The following is a 21,666-nucleotide window of genomic DNA, read 5'->3' as shown; positions in this document are numbered from 1 at the left end:
TGTGTGGAGCTTCGGGGAGGACTCGAACCGTGTCCACCCAGAGGCCGGGCCGTGCCGCCGCCCGCCCGCCAGGAGGCGCTATCCCCGCGGGGCGCTGCCGCGGCCCCGCAGGGACGCGCAAACCCTCGGGGTGCCCCGCCCCCACCGGACGCCCCGCCCCCTCCGCGCTGGTAATGCGACCCCGCGCCCCGCCCATCCCGGCGGCCCCGCCCCCAGGCCCCGCGCGCAGCCGCCCCCTGGCGGCGGGGCGGGGCGGCGCCGGGATCGCTCCGGGCCGGCCGCACCGGGAGCCCCGGTGAGAGCGCGGGGGGTGCCCGGGGACCCGCCCGGCACCGCGGGGGCAGCTCTGCGGGGATCCGCGGGGCCCGGCAAGCAGCGCCGCGCCGATCCGGTCCCCCTAGGCCGCGGCCTGCTTGGAGCCGGAGGGCGCCGGCCGGGTCCCGCAGCGCTCCGGCGGTGGGCACGCCGGCGGCGGGGGCAGCACCGGTGCCGGTGCGAAGGGCGCTGCCTGCGGGCAGGTGGGGCCCAGGGATGCAGCTCCCGGCCGGCAGGCCGGACTGCGGGGCCGCTTGGGGCAGACCCCCACCCTCCGCCAGGCACAGACGCCGGGAGGGTCGACATCCCGGCCGGAAAGGGGAGGTGACATCCCCGGTCCGTGAGGAGGGCTGGGGGGAACCGGCAGTGCCTGCCAGTGCCGGCGGGGAACGAGCCACGGGAACCGGGAAGAACAGCCAAAAATACCCTGCTCTCCTCTGGGGCGGCTGCCATCGGGGCCCTGGGGCTGGGCGTGGGGCTGGCAGCTCGGGCGAATCACCGGAGCCGTGATTGGAAGTGCCAGGTCTGTGTTGGTTACAGGGAGGAGCTGAGGCGCTGCGGGAGCGGGTGTATCCCTCCGGGAGCTCTCTGCCGCCAGGGCACCCGGGAGCAGCTCCGGGTGCGGCTCAGGTGTCCCCGGGGACGGCCGGCCTGGGACACACCAGCAGAGGCAGGACATCATCCTCTTTCACCGTTCCTTTGCCATTTCCTTGTTTTTTGGTGCCGGTGCATTCAGCCGCAGAGTTCTGGGAAGAAATCTTGGCCTGTGTGGTCCTGCAGGAGGAGGCTCTCCTCGGGACACCCCTCCTTTGGGGAGCAGGTCCGAGGTGACCGGGCACCTTTCGGCTGCTCTGCCGCAGCTGTTTTGGTTTTGGTCCCGTGAGTTTGAGAGGAAGCAATGATACTTATTTTTTCCTGCTGCAGCGCCACAGATCCCGCACCCCTGTGGATCAGATGTCTTGAAGCATTTCTGAGCTGAGCTGGTTTTTCAGGTGAGTGGGGTCATGGTGTGAGATGTGCCTGGCCCAGAAGCAAGGCCCCAGTTTGGGCTCAGCAGGGCTTGGTTTTGCCATGTATCTGCTTGCTGAGCTCAAGCAGAGCAGAGCCGCCTGTGCTTCTTACCAGGATGTGGCTTTTCTCTTGTAAAGCTGAGTGAGCAAACAGTAGCCTCGATGAACAATACGTTGTGGACAAAGTGTGTTTATAACACACGGAGGTAAAGGTGGATTGTTTACTTCAACGCTCACTTCCAAACCTACCTTCTGTGAAAGTCCCAGGGGAGCATCGCAACCATTCCCTGTGTGACCAGAGCTGTGTGTCAAGGGAATATAAATAAAAACAACTCTTCTGAAATGGTTTGGGTTGCAACTCTCCAGAGTGGTTGCACTTGGTGGGTGAAATCAAGCAGGAGGCATTCACCAGGCTGCTGTGTCCCACAGTCAGCGCAAGAGAAAAGATGCCAAAGAAAACAGGAAGCCTTTGTTGAAGTTATAAAAACTCTTTTAGTTTAAAAAAAGCTATCTAAAAAGAATAGCAGTAATTCATTGTACCTGAGTGTGTTGGGAATGCTTTTCTTGCTGGGTCTTCAGCTTCCTCTGAGCCTCTCTGGGTGCTTGGATCTGGATCTGTACTGGTGTGGTCCTCATTTGGGTCATTGCAGGAAGGTCTGGGCTTCTAGATGTATTGACAAAGGGGCTGCCCTGGTTAAAATGGACCTGATACCTATGAATGATAAATTATTTTATTACGGTTCCCTGATCCTTCGCATAGTCTTATGTATCTGTTATCTGTTGCATGATGCAGGCTCCCAGGGTGGTTTTTGGTCTCTCCTGGATGCAAAACTGGATTTGAAGTTTTGAGGAGATGGAGATGATGCCTCTCTGTCCTCCCTTCAAAACCACCTCGGTCCCAAGTGGCACAGAAGCAATATAATTTGTACCTGGTGACCAATTGGAACAGGCTGATGCAATGTGGCACTAATATACAGGAGGCTTCTGGGGGGTTTCCGTTCTATTAAGCTTCACGCATAAGAAGAATTGGAAGAGAGTGCATTTTGCTGCAAATAAATCACTTTAGAAAGCAGTTCTTTGCCTGAGTGGTAGCTTGACTGCCCTTCTTTTTCTTCTCTGCTCTTGCTGCCAGTGCCTGAGGAGCCGTGGCGCACCAGGTGTCCATCATGACCGACTGGGTGCTGCTGGGGCTGATCGCGGCGCTGGTCGTGCTGCTGCTGCTCACCGTCTTCGGCTTCGTCGTCTACTCGGGGCTCTTCACCGAGGTGGTTGTGAGTGCTGGGTCCCCCCCTGTCGGCAACATGACCCTGGCCTACAAGTTCAGGGTGGGCCCGTATGGAGAGTCCGGGCAGCTCTTCACGGATGGCTGCAGCATCTCCTCGAAGCTCTGCTCCATCGGCGTCTACTATGACAACCCTCACACGGTAAGATGTGCCCGGCAAGGCCAGCATGCTCTTGTGGTTCCCAGCTTGGTATGCTCCCTAATTGTGTTTCAGGCACATGCAGCTCATCCTCTGTAGATGAGCACTGGGGTTCACAAGGTCTCCCAGATCTACAGAGGACCCTGTGTGGGCAAAAGCACCTGATAGGAGATGGGATTTTGCATAATCCTGAGTGAAAGGCACTGGGCGAGTAAAGCTACGTGTCTTCTGATAGCCTCTGCTCAACAGGGTATCAGCAGGATAACAGACCTGGTTATGGAACAGAAACCAGTGTTCATGACCCCAAGGTGAGGCATTCCTTGGCATGTTCCCTGGATGTGCAGCCAAGGCTCCTTCTGAACTTGCAGCTCTGTGGTTGAAAGCAGATGGTCTCTCCTCAAAAGTTTGGTCTGTTCTTATCCATACTCCTTCTCTCATTTCTAGTGCTCTCATGTGTTTCTGAGCTTCCCTGTAGTTCTTCCATCCCCTGAGAGCTCTTACTGAAACCTCAGGTGCTGCGTGCTGAGGGCTCCTGTCTGATGAAACAGTTGCTCCATGATGCTCCTCGGGCTGAGAAGTTAGCAGAAAGCACGCTGCCTGATGGCTGCCAGCCAGAGCCCAGTACTCCATGGGAACAGTTAAAGGCAAGGAACAAACAAAAGTGCATCAGAACTTGCTGGGGGGTGGAACCTGGCTGCTGATACTGAGTGACTCGGGGGTTTGCAAATAATGGCATGTGGGCATTTGTCTGGGGCAGACAGCTTGGCTCCCCAGTAATTCTGCAGTAGCTACTGTGACCGTGGAGGAATCCATGGGGAGGAGGGACAAAAGAGTGGCCAGCAGCTGTGCATGTGTGCTTGGGCTTATGTCTTGGGGGCTGGTGCAGGGCACAGTGCTTGGGCTGGCAGCTCTCACCCAGTGCTTCTGCTCTGGGGGTGTCTGGTCCTGTTTTAGAAATCTTGTTTTGTTGCTTGCAAGATGGTTCTCCCAAGGATTGGACCTGCTTTGAGGGAAGAACTTGTCCATGAAAACGTAGTGCTGAGTGAGCTGTGGCAGGAAGACACTGGAGGTGAAAAGCACTGAGCTTGGCTGGGCACAGAGGAGCCTGGTGTGTTCAGTCACCTTGTGTCCTGGTATCCTGTGATGCCCTGACTTGTCTCTAGCTACCTGGATCATGGGAGGCAGAGAACACAATGTGGTGCCTCTTCTTGGCCTGGGAAGGATGATGCCAAGGATGACTTCTCTCCTTAGGATGAGCTGGGCAGAGGCAGGGTTTGACTAGGCATGCTTGGATGCTTTTGTCTGGAGGAAGTGTCATGTTTGGAGCAGGAGCCGTGGTGCCCATGTGGTCAGAGTAGCCATTTCATTGCCCCTAATTTGTATCCTTGTACCCTTGAGGGCCTCACCTGTTGAGAATCCTGATGCTGCTGCTTGTTCTGCTGTGGTGTCCAGCCACAGAGCAGGCAGTCAATGCTGTGGGAAGGGCTCAGTGTCCATTCTCAGTCCTGTCCTGCTCCAGGGATGTGATGTGCACATGCCTCTGGTTTCCCAGCAGCCTTTCAGCTGACATTGTATCAAGGGTGTTGTGCCTTGGCCCTTTGTTTGCCAAAGCCTGGGCTAGTAAAAGCCTGTACTGCTGAGGCCCATGGATACTGATAAGGATATTTGTGCTAACTCCTGCCCTGGCTGGCACAGGGAATGCTTTCCCTGGTAGCAACAGATGAAGCTAGGAAGGAGTAACTCTGATCTGACCCTGAAAATTTTCGCTGTCAATGCAGGGTCAAACTGCCTCCCCTTCCAGGAGAGGCAGGGTTTTTTTGTCTTTTTTTTCTTCTCTTCCTGAACCTTCTGCATCTCTGCTTTCACTCTGTGACTAGAGAAGGCAGTGGGGCTGCAGGCCTTGTCCCTGGTGGCCATCCAGGGTTTTGGAAGCCAACTTTGTGGCTAGAGTTTAACCTGCCCTCCAAGGCTTGGCAGGCAGCCCCATGGACCTTGCCCTTCTCTGGAATGGCTGCCTTTGGTCATGACACTGAGCAGGTGACACTGGCGTGAGCCTCGTGTCTCTGTGGCCACTGTGGTGGCTGGGGCACAGGGGGGCTGTGCAGAATATAGCTGCAGTGCCTGCAGCTCTGCATAGCGACAGGAGCCTCCACTCACCTGCCATCCACTAGCACAGTGTCAGACCTGGTCTGCTGGGGCAGTTGGGGTGCTGGTGGGACCTTCCACAGGCTGATCTGTGGCTCTTGAAATGGTCCCCACAGAGATCCACATCTCACCAACAGGCAGGTCAGGCCAGGCAGGGTGCTGGGAGTGAGGATGTGTTTGGGCAGATGGTTCTCTTGCCTCTGGGCAGGTGAAGAAAGGGCCAGGTGTGGCTTGGTCTCTTGGCTGGAGACTGCAGTAATCATACCTGATGTGCTGGCCCAGGCACAGAGCACCCCAGTGTCCCGTGGGGCTCCCTGTGTGCTCGTATCCCCTGAGCCATGATGGCATGGGAGATGGTGTGCACTGCTGGCTCCTCATTCCTGGAGGTTCCGCAGGGTGGGATTGCTCACCCAGGCTGCCTTTCCCCTGAGAGGAAGAGATGATTTCCTCCTCTTCCTCCTCATTCTCAGTGCTCTCCTGACCTCGGTGAAGCACCCTCTGGCAGAGCTGGCCCGCCCAGAGCTGGCCACTTGCCATGGATGTTGACTTGTCTCCAAAAATAGACCTTTTGTCATCAGGCAGCAGAACGTACTGGCTGCGACCTGCGGTGTTGCGGGCGGAGCACTGGAGAGCTCTGGCCAGACAGCCACCCCCAGCCATGGCTCCTGGGGGGTTTGGTGCCCGCCCCCAGCCACGGCTCCTGGGGGGTTTGGTGCCCGCCCCCAGCCACGGCTCCTGGGGGGTTTGGTGCCCGCCCCCAGCCACGGCTCCTGGGGGGTTTGCTGCCCCTGACTCTGGAGCAGGAAGGGGCTGGTGGCCAGCAGGTGCCATGTGGCAGTTACTGTGCTGGTGGACTTGTGGTCAAAGGAAGCTCTGGCTAGGAGAAAGGATGGGAATGCTGAGCTGGCGAGCAGCAGCCGTGTGCTGCTCTTGGCGGGGAGTGGGGCTGGGGAGAGCCCCGTGGCCTGGAGCATGTGGGCTGCCTTGGGGTCATGCCAGGCCTCAGGGCAGCCACTGCCACCAGCGTCCCTGGGGCTCCCTGCTGACTCCTGGCTCTCCAGCATTCACACAAGGATGCTCCCTGAGTGCTGCCAAAACCCTGCCAGCAATGTTTTATGTGTTTTAATGGACAAGATTAATATTAATTTCAACTTCTTTTTTTTTTTTTTTCTCTTTTTCCTTTTTATTTAATATTTAGTAGCCCGGAGGATTTCTCCCTCCTTTTCCCACCTCTGGAACAAAAATAACTCCTCAGCAAGGACTGGAAGTGGCGGGTGGGTTTGTACTCAGCTCCAGCCAAGCTCCTGCTCACATATAGCTGTGGGCACATGCCAGGGCTTTTTGCCTGCAGTCCCTGTGCTCAGCCAGGAGCCCATGCCCAAGTGTTGGATGGATAAGGCCCAAATGCAAAAATGGGTTCCAATTGGCAAAGCTGATGGATAGGTTAAGTAATAATTTCCAGAGCTTCTCTGTCAGGATCCTTGGGGGACCAGAGGCTTTGATCAGCACCTGCCTACTGGAAAAGACAAATCTGTTAGGGGAAGGCTGGTTTTAAGTGGAGTCTCTTTCCTCTCTTTTTCCTCTCTTTTTCCTCTCTTTTTCCTCTCTTTTTCCTCTCTTTTTCCTCTCTTTTTCCTCTCTTTTTCCTCTCTTTTTCCTCTCTTTTTCCTCCCTTTTTCCTCCCTTTTTCCTCCCTTTTTCCTCCCTTTTTCCTCCCTTTTTCCTCCCTTTTTCCTCCCTTTTTCCTCCCTTTTTCCTCTCTTTCCTCTCTTTCCTCTCCATGGGGAGAAGGCAAATCTGCCTTGTTGCGACCCTTGGAAAGATGTCTGGGGCTCCATGCTGTGAAAAGGAAAGGTAAAAGAAGGGAGGAAGCAAACACACCTGGCCTAGCATTACTGCCCACTGCAGTAGCTCCAGTCCTTCTGACAATTGCTCCAGGGCTAGGATTGAACTGTCTTTGCTCAGGACATAAATGGAGATTGAATGTTTAAAGGAATTTAATCTAGATTTCCATATCTCCTTGTTTCATCTGGCTCTTTTCCCAGGGATGCCATTTTCGGCTGCCTCTGGCTGTCTTTGGGGTGGATCTGCTTCTCCTTTCCTGCCCGGAGCGGTGATGGATGCTGGGTACAGCCCTGTCTGCAGCTCCCTCTTGCAGCACAGGAGGGCAAGAGCGAGCCATGAGACGTGTCCCCAGCCTGATGGATGCTGCTCCACAGGCTGCTTTCTTCCTTCCATTTACATCTGCTTGTGTTCCCCCTCTGGAATGGTCCTGCAGTGTGACATCAAAAGGTGTTTAAGGGAAAGGCAGGGCAAGGAGTTCGGAGAGAGTGGTTCCACTGCAGGAGGAAGATTTGGTGAGCTTTAGTACAGCAAAGTTAGGGATGAGATCAGGGAACACAGATCCCCTTGTGGCATTGCATGGGGATGGGGGTAAAACGCTGGCCTTGGTGCATCCTCGGTCTGCTTCACGTTGTCCCTGTGAAAGTTTTGTGACACCTTTGTGCCCTTAGGTTATATCAGGGAAAGTGGCTGCGTTTTCCAGCTCCCTTCCTGCATTCCTGCCCAGGGCTGTGGGTAAGCTTGAACTCAAGTGGTGGGATTCTGTTGAAAACTAGAAATGAAAGTTGTGGCCTGGGTCGGCCTTGGTGTGGATATGGCTGGAGTCCCATGGGCCATCACTGTGCTGGTAGTAGGGCTTTGAGCACCCCCCTTGCTGGGTTGAGCCCTGCACCCCGTCTTAATGCGAGGCATCCTCAAATCCGTAAAGAGAGCATGTTTTAGGTATCGTATGTTGTTGGGGTTCAGGACAGAAGTGAATATGTTTCTCTTCATGTTACTACAAACAGCTGGGTAACTGCATGCAGGTCTTAACCTGCCTCCGTTTCCCCACCCCAAAACTGCCATACTGAGTGTGCCTACTTTGGAAGGACCTGGCAGCCTCTGAATTTCTCTCCTGCTTAGTGCTGCTGGCCCATGGTGGTTGGTGGCACGTGCACATGGCTGCCAGGAGACTTCCTCAGGGGTGGGGTGGAGGCAAACTGGGCAAGCTGTGATCACATCTCTGAGCCCCCTCCCTGAGCTGCTGGGGTGTCCTGCAGAAGGGGATGACAGTGACCAGTTGTTGACAGAAAGGTGTCTGATGCAGGATCAGGAGAGACACTTTTTGCAGTGACTGTCATCTGTGACAGGTTTGAGTGAGCAGCTTGGTGGAGTTTAGCTCTCTTCTGCTGCAAGTCTTTCTACCCTCCAAGGAGAGGAGTAGCCCCTTCCCCACTGGGCTGTGCGTTTAGGCTGGGAGGAGTGTAGATGATTTAGGCCTGGATCAGCCTGGATTAGGACTGGGCACCTGCTTTGGTGTGGCTGATCCTGCCGGGCCATTGGTTTTACTGGTTTATGATCTTCTCCTGCCTCCAAGCTCTGCAAGTTGAGGTTTTGGCCAGTGTCAGGCCTCTCTCTTCTTCTGACCTTCTGTCTGTCCCCTTCAATCAGGTGTCTCCAGAGAAGTGCCGCTTTGCCATAGGCCGCATCCTGAGTGAGGGAGACGCGAAACCATCAGAAGAGCAGATCAAACGGTTCCAGAAGTATGGCTTTAAGATCTTCAGCTTCCCTGCTCCCAGCCACGTGGTCATGGCGACCTTCCCATTCACTACACCGTTGTCCATCCATCTGGCAGTCAACCGTGTCCACCCAGCCCTTGACACCTACATCAAGGTAAGCAAGTGTGGCGTGAGGAGCATTGCATGTGTTCAGTGGGCTGTCAGAGGCTTCTCTTCCTGACAGCTGATGGGGCTGCTCTGACATGTCATGTCTTGATGCTTTCCCTTGGGCACTACCATCAAGATCTCCTCCTTTTGCAATCTGGCAGGTAGTTCCCCAGCAGGGATGTCCTTCCATTCGCTCGGTAGGCACAGAGGTGTCTTTTCTGCTGTTTTGTGTTTATGAGAAACAAGTTCTCATCTAATAACTTGCTGCTTTTCTCCGTAACACAGAGATAAAAGCTGATTTTCCCCTTGAGTCTCTTTCTTGTTATTAGGATCTGGCAGGTATGTGCCCTTCGGTGTAATGCTTCGTGCCATGGAACTTCTGTTTTGAGTGCCAGCCTCACCAGTGGGGCAGCTGTCTTCTTCAGGGACAAAAGTTAGAAACTTTCTGGCCTGTGGGCTTATGAAAACTTTCTTTTAAGCAGTACATTGAAATTTGTGGATCTTGGCTCTGGGCAGCCAGCTGCTGTGGGCTGTGTTTGCCCTTGCCCCAAGTGGCCTTCCCTGTTGCTTGTGGTCCTTTGGAAGCCAGCTCTGCTGCCTTGCTCTGGCTGCCAGAGCAGCTGTAGCAAGGTGTTCCCAAGCAGCACATCTGACACAGGCACCTCCAGATGCAGGCTTTCCAGAGAGCAAGGAAGGTCCTGGCCAGCTGGATGTTGGAGGGAAGGGACTGTCCTTCCCAGTGGGGGAGGATGCTGTGGAGGGGCCGGTGCTCAGCCCGTGGCTTATCTGACTGTCGAGTTCTGACGCTTTCGTTTGTTCGTGTTGAAAGACACTATTTATAAACTTGCTTTTCCTGGCGAAACTCCCAGCCTTGTGGGGGAACCGTGTGAATCCCTCCAGCCTGCGCTGTGCTGCAGGATGGCTGCCTGGGTGCCAATCCAGGAACTTCAGCTGGGGGCTCTTTGCCGACCCTCTTGTCCTCCCTGCCACAGGGAGCTGCCCACTGCTACTGGCGAAAGATGCATTATTGCTGGCTGTAGGTGACACCACCACTGCTCCTTCCCCCCATTCCGGAGAGCAGAACCAGTCCCCTGTTCTCATCCTCTCGCTCCATGCTCTGTGTCTCCTCCTGGAGCTGTGCCGGTGGTGCTGTGGGGGCACCAGGCACTGCTGCCCGCCGTGTGGCGGACGCGCGGGCGGGCACGGAGGGGGCTGGCGCGGGCGGGAGCGGCAGGCTGGCCGCGGGGGCGCTCGGAGACACCGGGCTGACGCTGCCTGAGCTGGGGAAAGGTCCCGGCAGTGCATCTGTCGCATGAGAGATGGAGTTGTTAGAGCTAAAAAGGGAACCACGGGTTGTTCTGGGAGCACCTGGTAGTGTTCAATGGGAGCAGTCCATTTCGGTTTACAACGACTGAATGCATACGGAAACACAGCACCCGCAGCCACGTGCAGAGGGAGGGGCCGCATTTTGATCTCTGCCCCAGTCCCGGCAGCACGCGGCTCAGGGTGTGTGTCCGAATGTCCTGCAGTGGGGCGGGGCCCATCCGGCACTGGCCGTGGGGACACAGGCAGGGGGAGGGTGGATTTGCCGTGCCGGGTGGGGCGGAGGGGAGTGGGTGCTGCTGATCCCTGCACACTGCACCGTGGGGATGCCCTGCCTTTCCCCAGTGTGGCACGAGGCCGTTTGCAGCTGTGCCAGCAGCATCCCTGCTGCTTCTGTGTCATTGCTGCTTCTCCCTCGGCCTGGACTGTCAGCACCCCTGGGGCTGTGCTGGCACTTCCTGGGATGGAGGGATGGGGAGGGAAGGGGGAAACTTTCATGGAAACAGGTGACCTGTGCCCGCTCAGTGGTGGGAATGGGGGTTGCCATGGAGACAGCTTCTCCAAATAGCATCCTTCATCCCACCCCCAGAGCCCAACTCCCTTAAGCAACCCGAGAGAGCAGTGAGACAGATTTGCTTTATTTATTTATTTATTTCCTCTGTGCCTGCTTTGGGAAGGGTGCTGTTAATGAGAGCTGGGGATCAGGCCTGCCAGGAGCAGGTCCCCCACAGCTCTCCCATCTCAGGAGGTCAGAAGGCAATAGCCATGAGGCATGAAAGGAGACTCAGTGGCAGGGATGAAATACTGGCTCCCATGGGAGAGAGGGAATTAGCTGAAGTGGAGGGAGAATGACATAGCTGCCTAGTCCTAGAAAGAAGGTGTGGGAGAGCCAGAGATGGAGAGGGAGCTGCAGGAGGCAGGAAGAGGGTTGCAAGGTGGGGAGGGAGGGTGGAGAAAGCTTTGGAGGTGCTGAAAAACAGAGAAGAGCAATGGGAGGAGAAGGGGACTGGAGGGGGGCATGTAGGGCAAAGGAGCTGAGGGTTTGGGGTCCAACTGAGGGAACAGGACAGTGAGAGGTGGGGGGGGGGAAGTCTGGGGCAGAGTTGAAAGAAGCCTTACCACAGCTGGCACTCCAGTGGCCTTCCCACGACATCCCCTGAGGTTAACTTGGGGACATCTAGTCCCGAAGTTTGGTGGCTGTGGATGAGACGAGTGGCTCCCTCTGGGCTTGCTAGTTCTGTGCAGAAGTTACCAGGAATGCTTGTGGCTCATGTTTCCCAAGCAGTCAGGGTGCAGTGGTGCTGGCTTTCAGCAGTCTGGACTTTGTGTTCCCCACACAAAGTGCGGCTTTGGAGGGACAGGAAAAGTTAAAAACAAATTTATAACAAGACGAAGAAAAGAGCAGTAGGGTGACAGTCTCATTAAGGGTGGAAGGGAGATGAGCTGGCATGGAGTAGGAGGTCTCGTGTCCAGGCTGTCCTTGCAGCATACATCTTTGCCCCCCTGGCTCTTGTGAGCTCAGGAGCTGGCATTTCTATGAGACTTTTGGTGCAGGCCTGGCTTTTGGGAGCTGTGGGGAAATGGCTGCAGCCATCCTTGGCAGGTAAGAGGACATCCTTCCCCTGGGATGGCAGGCTGGCAGTGACTTACTGGCTAGGATTGCCTTCTGAGGAGCCCCAGGAGAGGCTGCTGGCTCATCACTCTGAACATGGGTTATTTAAGGCATAGGCTGGGGTTATTTAGTGTCCCTTAAAAGCATTTCCTCCGTAATAACCTCTGATGTGGCTTCTCCCTGCCTCCAGGCAGGTATACCCTGCTTTCCTGGGATGTGCACTCCTGGTCCACAACACAGCTGCCTGTCAGACCTGGCACTTCCAACTCCTGGGAGCAAAGGAGAAAGCTCTTCTCTGGTGAGGACCTTTTCTGACAGCTCTGGGAGCAGGTTATTCCCTTGTAAGCTCCTGCCATTTCAAGGAGTTTCTTCTGGTTTAGGTATAATGAGCTCTCTGTGGTCGGCTGTGTGTCCCTGCATCTCTCTGCATCCATTCTGACATCTAACTGGCACTGCCAGGTGGGCGGGCTTGGACCTTCTGGCTGTTGGTCTCCTCTGTCAGCTGGAGAATTGGCTAATTGCATCCAAGGCAGAGTTGGCAGGTGTCTCCCACTGCAGCCCTAGAAGTGCCTGTTTCAACATGGCCTCTTTTTGTGGGTTTTTTGGGTCAGTTTTGTGCTCTCTTCAGACAAGGAAAATGTGGAAGTGGATACCAGTATCATCCTGAGTGCCTTTCACCCTCCAGAGCAGCAGCTGACTGACCTCAAACTCTGACTCTGCCTAACTTGGAAAACTGGGGTTTTATCTCTTCAGGTGGTCTTATAAAGGTATCCTCCAACTTCAGCTAAACTCCCAGCTTTTTTCCTTCCCCTGGGCTCTGTAATCACAAGTTTCCCACTTCCATGGGCTTGTGAATCATTCCTTTACCGTGCAGATCTCGGGCAAGGTTGGCTGGCATGGACTCTGTGATGCCAGGATAGATCTGGGAGACTATCAGGTTGGCTCCTGCCTGACAGAGGCTGTCGTGTTCCTCCACACCTCAGCTTCCCATAAAAGGAGCTCCACAAAGTGCTAGAAAGATGTGGCTTGTTCTTGTTTACAGCAAGGAAAATGTATTATTCCTTGGACCATTAGCTTGGAGCAGGCTTTGCTCCCCTTGTCAGCTATGGCAGTTTAGGATGTGGTCACCTCTTGCCTCTCTCTTTGCTAAGCTAAATACACAAAGCTTTTAAAGTTCCTGTATTTTCCAATGTTTTCCATATTTTCTGACCTTAATTTCTGATTTCTTTTTTGGACCTATTTTCAACTTACAAAATTCTGTGACTTGTCAGTAGCTCAAACAGATGCTTTATTTCAGCAATGGTTGTATTGCTGTCGCACATGAATCTTCAGTGGAGATCTTGTCCCCTGTCACAGACCCCCAGTCCTGGGTTTGACCTGAGCCAGCTAATAGCGACTTCAAACACGTGCCTCTGCCCTTTGATGGAGTTGTAGTTTCTTGGTTAAAGATGGGAAATTATGCCAAGTCCGATGTCTTCTCTGAGCTTGATTGAGTGGCACGAGTGCTGGTTTGTTTATCAGTCAAGCCCTCCCTCCCCACAAAAATAAATCATGTTTGCCAACAGGATCTGACAGCTGTAAATGAGTGTTGGTTGGCATTAATTATGCCGATCTCCTTTGCTTCCTGGTGATCTGGCCCAGATGCAGCCATCCGTATATTTTGTCTTGGCTGCCTTTGCCTGGGCAGTCTGTGCTTGTTTAAGTCAGTTATTTACCCACTGAATGTTGGCAGGTACAGGCTGCTGTCTCTCCTGGGACTTTTTAGCATCTCCAGCTGGCCAGAGATCACCCTTTGACATGTGGACAGCTTGTCAGCAGGGACTTCAGCATGTTAACATGTGTGTTATGTGGGCCTGTGAGCCATGTGTTTTATCTTGTCATGAACAGATAGACATGTCACAAACAGAAGAACAAACATTCCACCCACATTCTCTGCCCTTGTTGTCTGACTTTGTCCTAAATTCAGTGCAGAAATACTCAGTGGACGCTCCTCCCTTCTCACTGGTGCTGCTGAGGTTTCCCCTGGCTGACCTGTCCAGGATCTGTGCCATCCTTCAGACTCTTCTCCCCTACCTAGTGCCCCAAGCAGCTCCATGACTTGGATGCCTCTCTGGCTGGGGGGAGCTGGGAGCCTCAGCGTCCTTGTGAGGCTGCATCATCTTTCCCCTCTGGATCTCCTGACCACGCTGCTCAGCCTGCTGCCTTTGCTCAGATCTGTTGAAAATCCTTTTCTCCCAGCTGTTTTAAATGAAGGTCTGCGGAGCTGTGTTCCCATCCCAGATGGTTTGTGTTTTAAAGGCCATCCTTTTGCTTGGCTGTTGGAAGGCTGGGGTGGGGGTTGGGAGCTGATAAAACATTTGCGAAAAGGGCCCAATTATTGGGATGTTTTTCCACTTAAATTCTTTCTCCTGGATGATTTAGTTTATTTATTTCAGCCTCTGTGCATGAAGCATTTTTAAATGCCAGCTTGTCGTGTGTGAGCAGCTCAGGCTTCAGTCTGCACGTGCGTGAGAGCTGATCACAGTGGCAGCTTCAGCCAATCAACTGCTGCCTGAATTTTCCTCCAGAGGTCTAGGAATTACTAACAGATGCTCAGTCCTGTGTTCCTTGGCCACAGCTTCATTTGTCCTCATGAACTCGTTTGCTCTCCTGCAAGGCCTGGGAACCAGAGGCTGAAGACTGCTGCCCAAGGTGGAGCCCTTCCTGAGCCAGGGTCACTCAAAGCCATATATCCATCTCTCTAGAGAGAAGGAGGAGCAGGATACCTTTATCCAGAACTTATCACCACTAACCTGGGACTTTGCTGCCCTCAGTGTCTCCTCATGTGGGTCTGACAACACTTATGCTGTTGATGTTCTTCCTCTTTGCATCAATGGGTTACCCTGCAGAATATGCCAGTGGCTTTCTGGGAAATGGAGCCCTCGATCCCTCTCCTGCCTTTTTCCCATGCCCCAGTGTGACTGTGGGAATTAATTTGCTTAAAGAGGGTGCTAGGGTGGTGGCTCAGCTGCCTGGCTGGGTGGGATAACCTTCAGTTTTAGCCCATATGTTCTTGGGTATAGGTCTGTAGGGTCCCTGGGAAGACTGGAGATTACCTGACACTACTGGGAAGTGATCCTCACACACCAAATAATAACGGGAAAAAATCCTAGAGAGTCACAGAGGATTTGATGTGTCCATCTTGTGTTGATGGCCAGGATAAGACCAGAGCTGACAGTGTGACAGGCTGCTTGGCCATGGGCTGTCAGATGTTTGGAGCAGGGATACAGGCTCCAGGGAAAGTGTTTTGGGAGCTCTTGCATGGTCCCTAGCTGGGCTGTAGGTCATGTCACATGTGGCTCATGCACTATTCACAGACCATTCCTGGCTGTCCACCAACCTGGTTGATGTTAAGGACAAGCACCGGAGTGGCTTGGTCAGGAGTGCTGGGTGTGTGCTCTCTGCCAGGAATCAGTGAAACTCTGGATCTTGGGCTGGGGGGAGGAGCAGGTGAGGGGTGGGCACTGTGATGCTCCAGCTTGAGCCTGTCCAAAAGGTGACATGCAACGGCAGGGAGTAGAGAGGGCCCCCGAGGTGTCTGTGCCTTTGCGGGCACGTTCGTCTCTCCTGACCTGCACTGACAGCTGCTTTCCAGTGGCTCTCTGCAGCGAGGCTGCCCGCTCACTGCTGGTTGGCACCCCCCAGCTGGATGTCACATCACATCAGTTCACGTGTTCGCAGCGACTTTTAGTTATTAAATATTTTTAGCGACAAAACCGTCCAAAGATGTTTCAGTCCTGCGAGCGTGAGTGACCTCGCCTTCAGCGGGGAGTGGGCAGGGGAGGGCAGGGTGCCCACGAGGTCAGGCTGGGGGCTGAGCCAGGTGGAAGGGAGTCTGGTGGGCAATGTCGTTTAACGCCGTGGGGGCCGTTGGAGCTGCCTGTGCAGCAGAACAGGTCTGTTTAACCTGTGTCTGCAGGGAATGCACTCCTCCTGTGTGGCTAATGGAACATATGGGGATCTGGGGCTCTGCGTCACGTCTCCTGCCACTCGCAGCAGGCATCCCCACTTTCCCATTTCCCCAGAGGAATGTGGCAGCCCCAGGCCACTGCTCATCTGCTGTCACCTTCTCCCTGGTCCTTTCAGGCAGGTGGTGAATTGGCACTAACCATGCTTCATGTTCAGTGCTGCCTGTGCCAGGTACGTCAGTGTGCACCAGTCAGTGTGTGCTGGTTTCCCAGCCTGTGCTGGTGCCATTCCTGCTGCTCTTCTGCCTGTGCCTGCACACACCTTTCCTCTTGCAAGCTAACTGTGCAGCTTCTGTTTTGGCTCTGCTATTCAGCTTTTGTATGGGAGCAGGTGTGGAACTGCAGCTCTGACAGCATTGCTGCTTTGAGCAGGAAAGCTTTGCTGACCAGCCTTGGTAGTTACAAAGACTCCTTCCCTGCCTCTGGAGCTTGTGGCATGTGTGAAATCACTCAGTTTTCCTCAACTTTTTGTTGACTCTTTGCAAGAGTCTGTCTTAGCAGCAGGCAAGGGAGTCCTGGTTCTAGGGAAGCAGCTGGTGTGGGATGCAGGCTCCTGCCACTCTGGCCTTCCAGTTCTAATTGATCACAAAATGGGAACAGACCAGGTTGGAAGGGGCATACAGAGAGACAACCTTTCATGGGAAAGGGAGCATGGTTATCTTGCGCACAATTGCATCTTGAAAGCCTCTGGCTATGGGGTCTCCACCATATTCCTGTGGAGGCTGTTCCAGCTGGCAGATTAGCCCAAGTTCTCTGCCACAATGGGCGCTTTCCTGTGACATCCAGCATTTTGACCCTATTGCTATTCCAGCTCCTTTTTCAGGAACATTTCCAAAGGCAGCTCCTGGAATAAGAGTGAACTTCAAGTGCCTGCCCTCCCATGCATGCCAAACTCTGTGGGCACCCCTGATGGCCTGACAGCCAAAAGCCTGGATCTGTGTTAGCTGTCAGTCAGTGGTCCTGTTTGGGGGCATTTTTGTCCCAGGAGGGAGTAGGAAGCTCCCTCACCTTCCTGAGCTGCTGCTTTGGAAAGTTGGGAGAGCAGCCTTGTAATGACTTGCCCAACCTTGCAAAATTATCACAGAGATGAATCTTCTCAGACAAAAGATTTGCTTCCCCTTCTTCTTTGCAGCGAGGATTAATGATCACAGGAGAAGCCGGGGATATTTCATACAGCTGTCCAAGGAAGAGAAAGAATTGAAATGGGTTGCCTTGGGCAAGGAGGGAGAGTGAAATACTACAGTGCTTTTCTGTCAGATCTCTTTATCGACTTGATCTGAATGTATGCTCTCCCCAGATGTATTTATAGAGAATCCCAGAGGATGCAATCAGCTCGAAAGGTTTTCTTTGTCAGGCACTGGAGACGTGTCCAGGTCTTTCCAGCAGCGACAGTGTCCTGAACCTTGGGGTCTTCCCTTCTTGACAGCTAGTCAATTAATTCAAGGATGAGATTGATCTGCCTCTCTGCAATTATTTTAGCTGAGTCCTAAGGAGTTTTGTCTGGACAGGTTCTTCCCCATAGCCCTCTGGGCCAGACCTTGCCAGCTGTGCCAGGCTTAAGAAACAGCAAAATGAACCCGATCAAATGTGAAACAGCTTCATAGAAATATTGCTCTTTTCCAACAAATGCTGTTGGCCCAGTTTCCCTGGCTGTGAAGCTCCCACTTTGAAACCTGTAGAGCAGGCAGATAATACACTTGAAAGCGGTGGCATTTTTACCTCCAGAAAAGGGACCATTGTGCTATGACTGACTTGCACTTTTTCAGTTCTAGTTAGATATAAAATGGTAGGAAAGGCCCCACTTTGGGGAGGGGAGGAAAGTGAAAACATTTCTCTTCTGCAGTGAGTCAAAATATGGATGGATGAGTCGAGAGGTTGGGTGGTGATCGGATCACAGGGATGAAAGACCAAAATCAGTTCTTGCTCCTCCTACCCAGAGCATGTGTGCCGTAGTCAAGGCACAGCTTTGGGGCTGCACTGGTGGCTGGGGCACCAGTGAGGTGGCTGAGCCCAGCTGTTTGCTCTGGAGCAAAGGGTCACACTAGAAGTCCCTCAGGATCTCTTCGTTTGACAGGGAGATACACACACACACTCTGCCTGCCTGCAGCAGCAGCTGCCTTGTGGATGCAGTTTGGGTTGATGCTTCTGTGTGCTGGTGGCCCTGGGCAGAGGCAGCAGGCTGGAGGTGTCCAGAGTGGCCAGTCCTCATGACCATGACAGGTGTGGAAGTCTGTGGAGCTGCTTACATCTTGGGGAGGCTTTAATGGGCTCAGCATGTGCGTTTCCTCTCTCTGTCCTGTTGCCTGGTGGTCATCACTCTGCCTGGACCTGCAGGGACTCAGCCTTTGGGGAGTGGGTGCAGGGTATGGAGAGGTGCAATAGTTCAGTGCAGACCTACACGCAGCCAGTACATCCCATCCTGCCTTGAGGAGCAAATACCCACTGTCTGTTTATTGTCAGAGCAACTTGGATTGTCCCAGTAGGCTGCCAAATCCTGGCCTTTTGAACTCTTCTGGGTTTGTCAGGACTGGGTTCATCTTCATGGTATCCAGCTGCCTCAGCTGTTGCAGGGCTCTAGAGCAGCTTGCAGACTGGTCTGTGAGCTCCTTGAAAGAGGAAGGTTGAGCTGTGCTTAATTATTGGCTTGCAGGTTTTTGGAGCCCTCAGCTCCAGGACTCCTTTTGTGTCTTTTCTGGCATGTGGCAGCTTATTCCAGCCTGTGCTTCAGCCATACCAGGGAAAATCAGCCTGTCATAGAAATGTTGGCAGTTTCTAACTCCACCGCTCATGCCTGGGGCTGGAAGGGATCACTCCAGATTAGAACTGCCCTAAGGCAGCTGATAGAGGCCTGCAGCATGGCAGGATGTCCAAGTTTCCTGTGCTGCTTCCCCTGCTCCATCCCGAGCAAGCAACAAACCATGGCAGTTCTCTTCACCTGCATGGCTTTTGTGCTGGGTGGGTCACCTGGCATCTCTCCTATTGCATGGGTACAAGGAAAGGTATTTGTTCCCCTGCTGTTGGACCACAGTGTGCAGAGGGGCCAATCTCCCTGGGAAGCACAAGCCAGTGCTTGTCCTCTGTCACCCTTGAGCTGGTTTCTCTCAGGATCTAGTGCAGGGCCCTGTGTTGGTAAGAACAGAAAGTACCTGTTACTCTCAAGAGTGGACCAGCATCTGATGGTGCCTCTAGTCCAACCCATTTCTTTGTCCCCAGCCCACCCAACATTCACCTTTGGTGGGCTCCTCGATGCTGTAGTGAGTGTGAGGAGGCAGAGGCTCACACCTGGCTTGAGCAGATGCATTTCTGCTGGGTTTGTTGGAGATAAGCTCTCCCTTAGGTAGGATGCCTCTGCCCTGCCAGGTCTGCTAGGCTGGCTCCATAGTCCGAAAAAGAATGTGCTTTCCAGCATGGAGAGAGGAACAAACCTTCCTAAGATGGGAGATGATGACTGGGAGTCACCTCTCTTGGGTACCAGAAAGAAAGTAGTACTGATTTGGAGCAGAGGCTCAACCCAGCTTTTGGGACAGAATCAGCCTCCTCTGGCACTGGGATGGCAAAAGAGAGATGCTGGGGCCATGAAATGGAGTTACTGGTGAGGCTTGGGGTATGCTTTTCTTCTAGGCCACTGACATCTGAATTTTGCACATGTATATTTTGCATGGCTGCCTCCTCCTAAAGCTCAGTGAGGCTCTGCTGATCTGAGGCCGAGCTCCAAATTAAATGATACCAAACAGCGCGGCTTTACATTTCAAAGGCTCAGAGCAGAAGGATGCCTGGGACTTTCTGTCGCTATGGAGTAATTGGAATGATTTTTTTTTTTATTATTTTGGCGGCTTGTACAATGACCACCGGGTGCTCGCTCTGCAGACAGATGGTTTTACCTGCATCTTCTGCTAATGTGAGGAATTATAATAACCCTGCAGGGATGAAGAGGGGTGACAGAGGTACAGTGGGGAGAGTGAGTTAGTAACTGCTCTTCCTGGCTCTGGCTGCTTATCACAGTGGATAACTTGTGGATGGGCACATTTGCATCACAGAACCCCTGGAAATTTCTGCTTCTGTTCCCCCATTCCACACACCACCGACCAGAAAATCTCCTGGTACATTTAAAGCTGCTACTGTGTTTCTTTCCCATATCTTCACAGGGATGGATGCTAAGGCAAAGTTGCTGCTTGAAGATGGAGCTCAAAGCAGCTGGGAGAGTGGTTGGTCTGGGACCCCCAGTCCCAGCATGGCACTGAGGGCTGTTGCCTTTCAAATGAAACCTGAAGGGGTGTCCTAGCCCTGGGGGATGAAGAGAATATGCCATGGCTGATCACAGAGTGGCCCTCTCTGCAGCTGCCTGTTGGATTCACGCATTTGCTGACAGGCTCTGTTTTCACTCCCTAAGGTTGTAAGGCACTCTGGGAAGGCTGCAGGGAGGGAAACAATGGCCTCATTCCCATTGTGGACACCTGCATTTTTTCCCTGCTACTGGATGGCCAGTTACTCCTATTAACTCAGGGGTTTATTTCTGTCTGGAGCTGATGGCAGGTCCTTGACATGCAGGAAGGTAGATATCTATCATCTGCTGGGGCCAGCTGCTCTGCTCTTCACGCTGTGCAGATTCACAGCTTGGGGTAAGGTCCTCCCAGTGATTCAGTAACCAGACCTTGAGTTGGCAGAAGTTTATCAAGAGGTCAGTGTGGAGAAAGACTTGCTCAGGTACTTCTCTGCCGAGCAGTACAGGAAGGATCAAAGCAGAACTGGCTGCTGTGGCTGCAGGAGTGGCCAGATGTTGTGGGCTCTCAGTAGAGGAGTCCAGCCATTGACTCCTCTCCATTCTTGCATCTTCCTCCTCCTCTCTCACATGCATCTCTAGATGCCAAGTTCACTTGTTCTGCCCAGGCCCTGCCACCCCAAGAAACCACCGCCTTCATCTCCCAGCAGTTCCCCTGCAAAGCTGTGTCGCCTGGTGGGAGCTACTCTGGGACCCAGAGCATTGACTCAGCTCTGCCTTTCTGCTGTGCCCTGGGGCGCAGGACCAATGTCCAAATCCCTCCCTTCTTGCAATCCGAGACCCAGCAGCCTTCGTGGGACAGAGCTGCAGCAGGCTTCCTGCCCATGGCAAGCTGTGGCTGCTTGGGGAAGGGCAGATGGGGACAGACATGTAGAGATGCTTCCTCAAAGTCTTCCCCATCCTCCAGGTACCCAGAGTTTGCGGGGGGACACCAGCACTGGGAAGAGGAGGGATGTCCTCCAGGTCTCAGGACACTAATGAGGATCTGGGGCAGCTCTGTGGCTGCAGCTTTGGCTGATGTGCTGCCGTCAGTGGTGTTACACAGGGCTGTGTATGGTTTGGGATACCTGGGAGGGCAGAGCAGTGGTACAGATGGGTTCTTGGCTCCCAGGAGGGAAAGATCTGGAAAGCTGATTGGCGTGATGCATCTCCAGAGCATTAATGGCTCATGGAGCACATCTGGGAACATATGGGATCCTTGTGGAAGGGCAGAGTCAGGCTGGGCTCTGTCCTTGCCTAACTGCTTTGATTTCTCCTCCTGATTGATCTGCACAGTCAAACTCACGATCCTGTGCTGGCAGAGGAGCAGTTGCCAGACTGCAAAGGTCGCTGAAAGCAGCTGCTCCCCTCCCCTGCTGCCTCCGTTGCCGGCAGAAGAGCCCAGCTTTGGAGGCACTCAGCTTGTGTCCCTGCTGGCACCGCCAGCCACTGCCACTGCACGCCCGGCACACCGCGGCGGCTCAGCGGGTGCTCTGCTCTTCAGACCAAGGTAATGAGCCCCCCGGGACCTGAGCCGGGTCCCTGGTGGGCAGGAGAGGAGGAGGAGGTGAGAGCTGCAGAGGAAAGGCGGCGTCGCCTCGCTTTGCCATGCCCACTCTCAGCAGGGCCGATGGAGAAGTGTGCCGGCACGTGTGGCCGCTGAAATGGCGTGTCCCGGCTCGAGGAGACCCGGAGCTGTCCCTGATGAATCTGCCCGGTGCCGCTGGTTCGCCTCCCTTAGCCCTGCTCGCCGGGCCTGTGTTCCCAGCTCCTCCCACGCTGCCGGCAGCCTGCCCGCCTGTGCCGTTTGCTCTGTGCCCGCCGGCGCAGTGTGCGCGCTGGGGATTTCCTCGGGCGAGTCGTTACCG

At 54.1% G+C, this 21,666-nt stretch overlaps 1 protein-coding gene across 1 annotated transcript in view; it reads left to right on the top strand.

The window, feature by feature from the left end:
• The first annotated feature begins 212 nt into the window (after positions 1-212).
• Positions 213-21,666, top strand: part of TEX264 (testis expressed 264, ER-phagy receptor) — a 39,654-nt gene continuing 18,200 nt past the window's right edge. Inside the window, exons 1-4 of the mRNA XM_066195370.1 lie at positions 213-295; positions 1,240-1,307; positions 2,458-2,749; positions 8,384-8,605. Of these exons, the coding sequence (XP_066051467.1) occupies positions 2,492-2,749; positions 8,384-8,605 (480 nt within the window). The 5' untranslated portion in view covers positions 213-295; positions 1,240-1,307; positions 2,458-2,491. The remainder of the gene's footprint in view (positions 296-1,239; positions 1,308-2,457; positions 2,750-8,383; positions 8,606-21,666) is intronic.

This window comes from Chamaea fasciata, unplaced genomic scaffold (genome assembly GCF_029207755.1).
Source record: "Chamaea fasciata isolate MVZ Bird 193981 ecotype frontalis unplaced genomic scaffold, bChaFas1.0.hap1 SCAF_13, whole genome shotgun sequence".
In the NCBI taxonomy this organism is placed as follows: Eukaryota; Metazoa; Chordata; class Aves; order Passeriformes; family Sylviidae; genus Chamaea; species Chamaea fasciata.
Note: the sequence above shows the minus strand (reverse complement) of the source record. Positions and strands in the feature narration are given on the sequence as shown.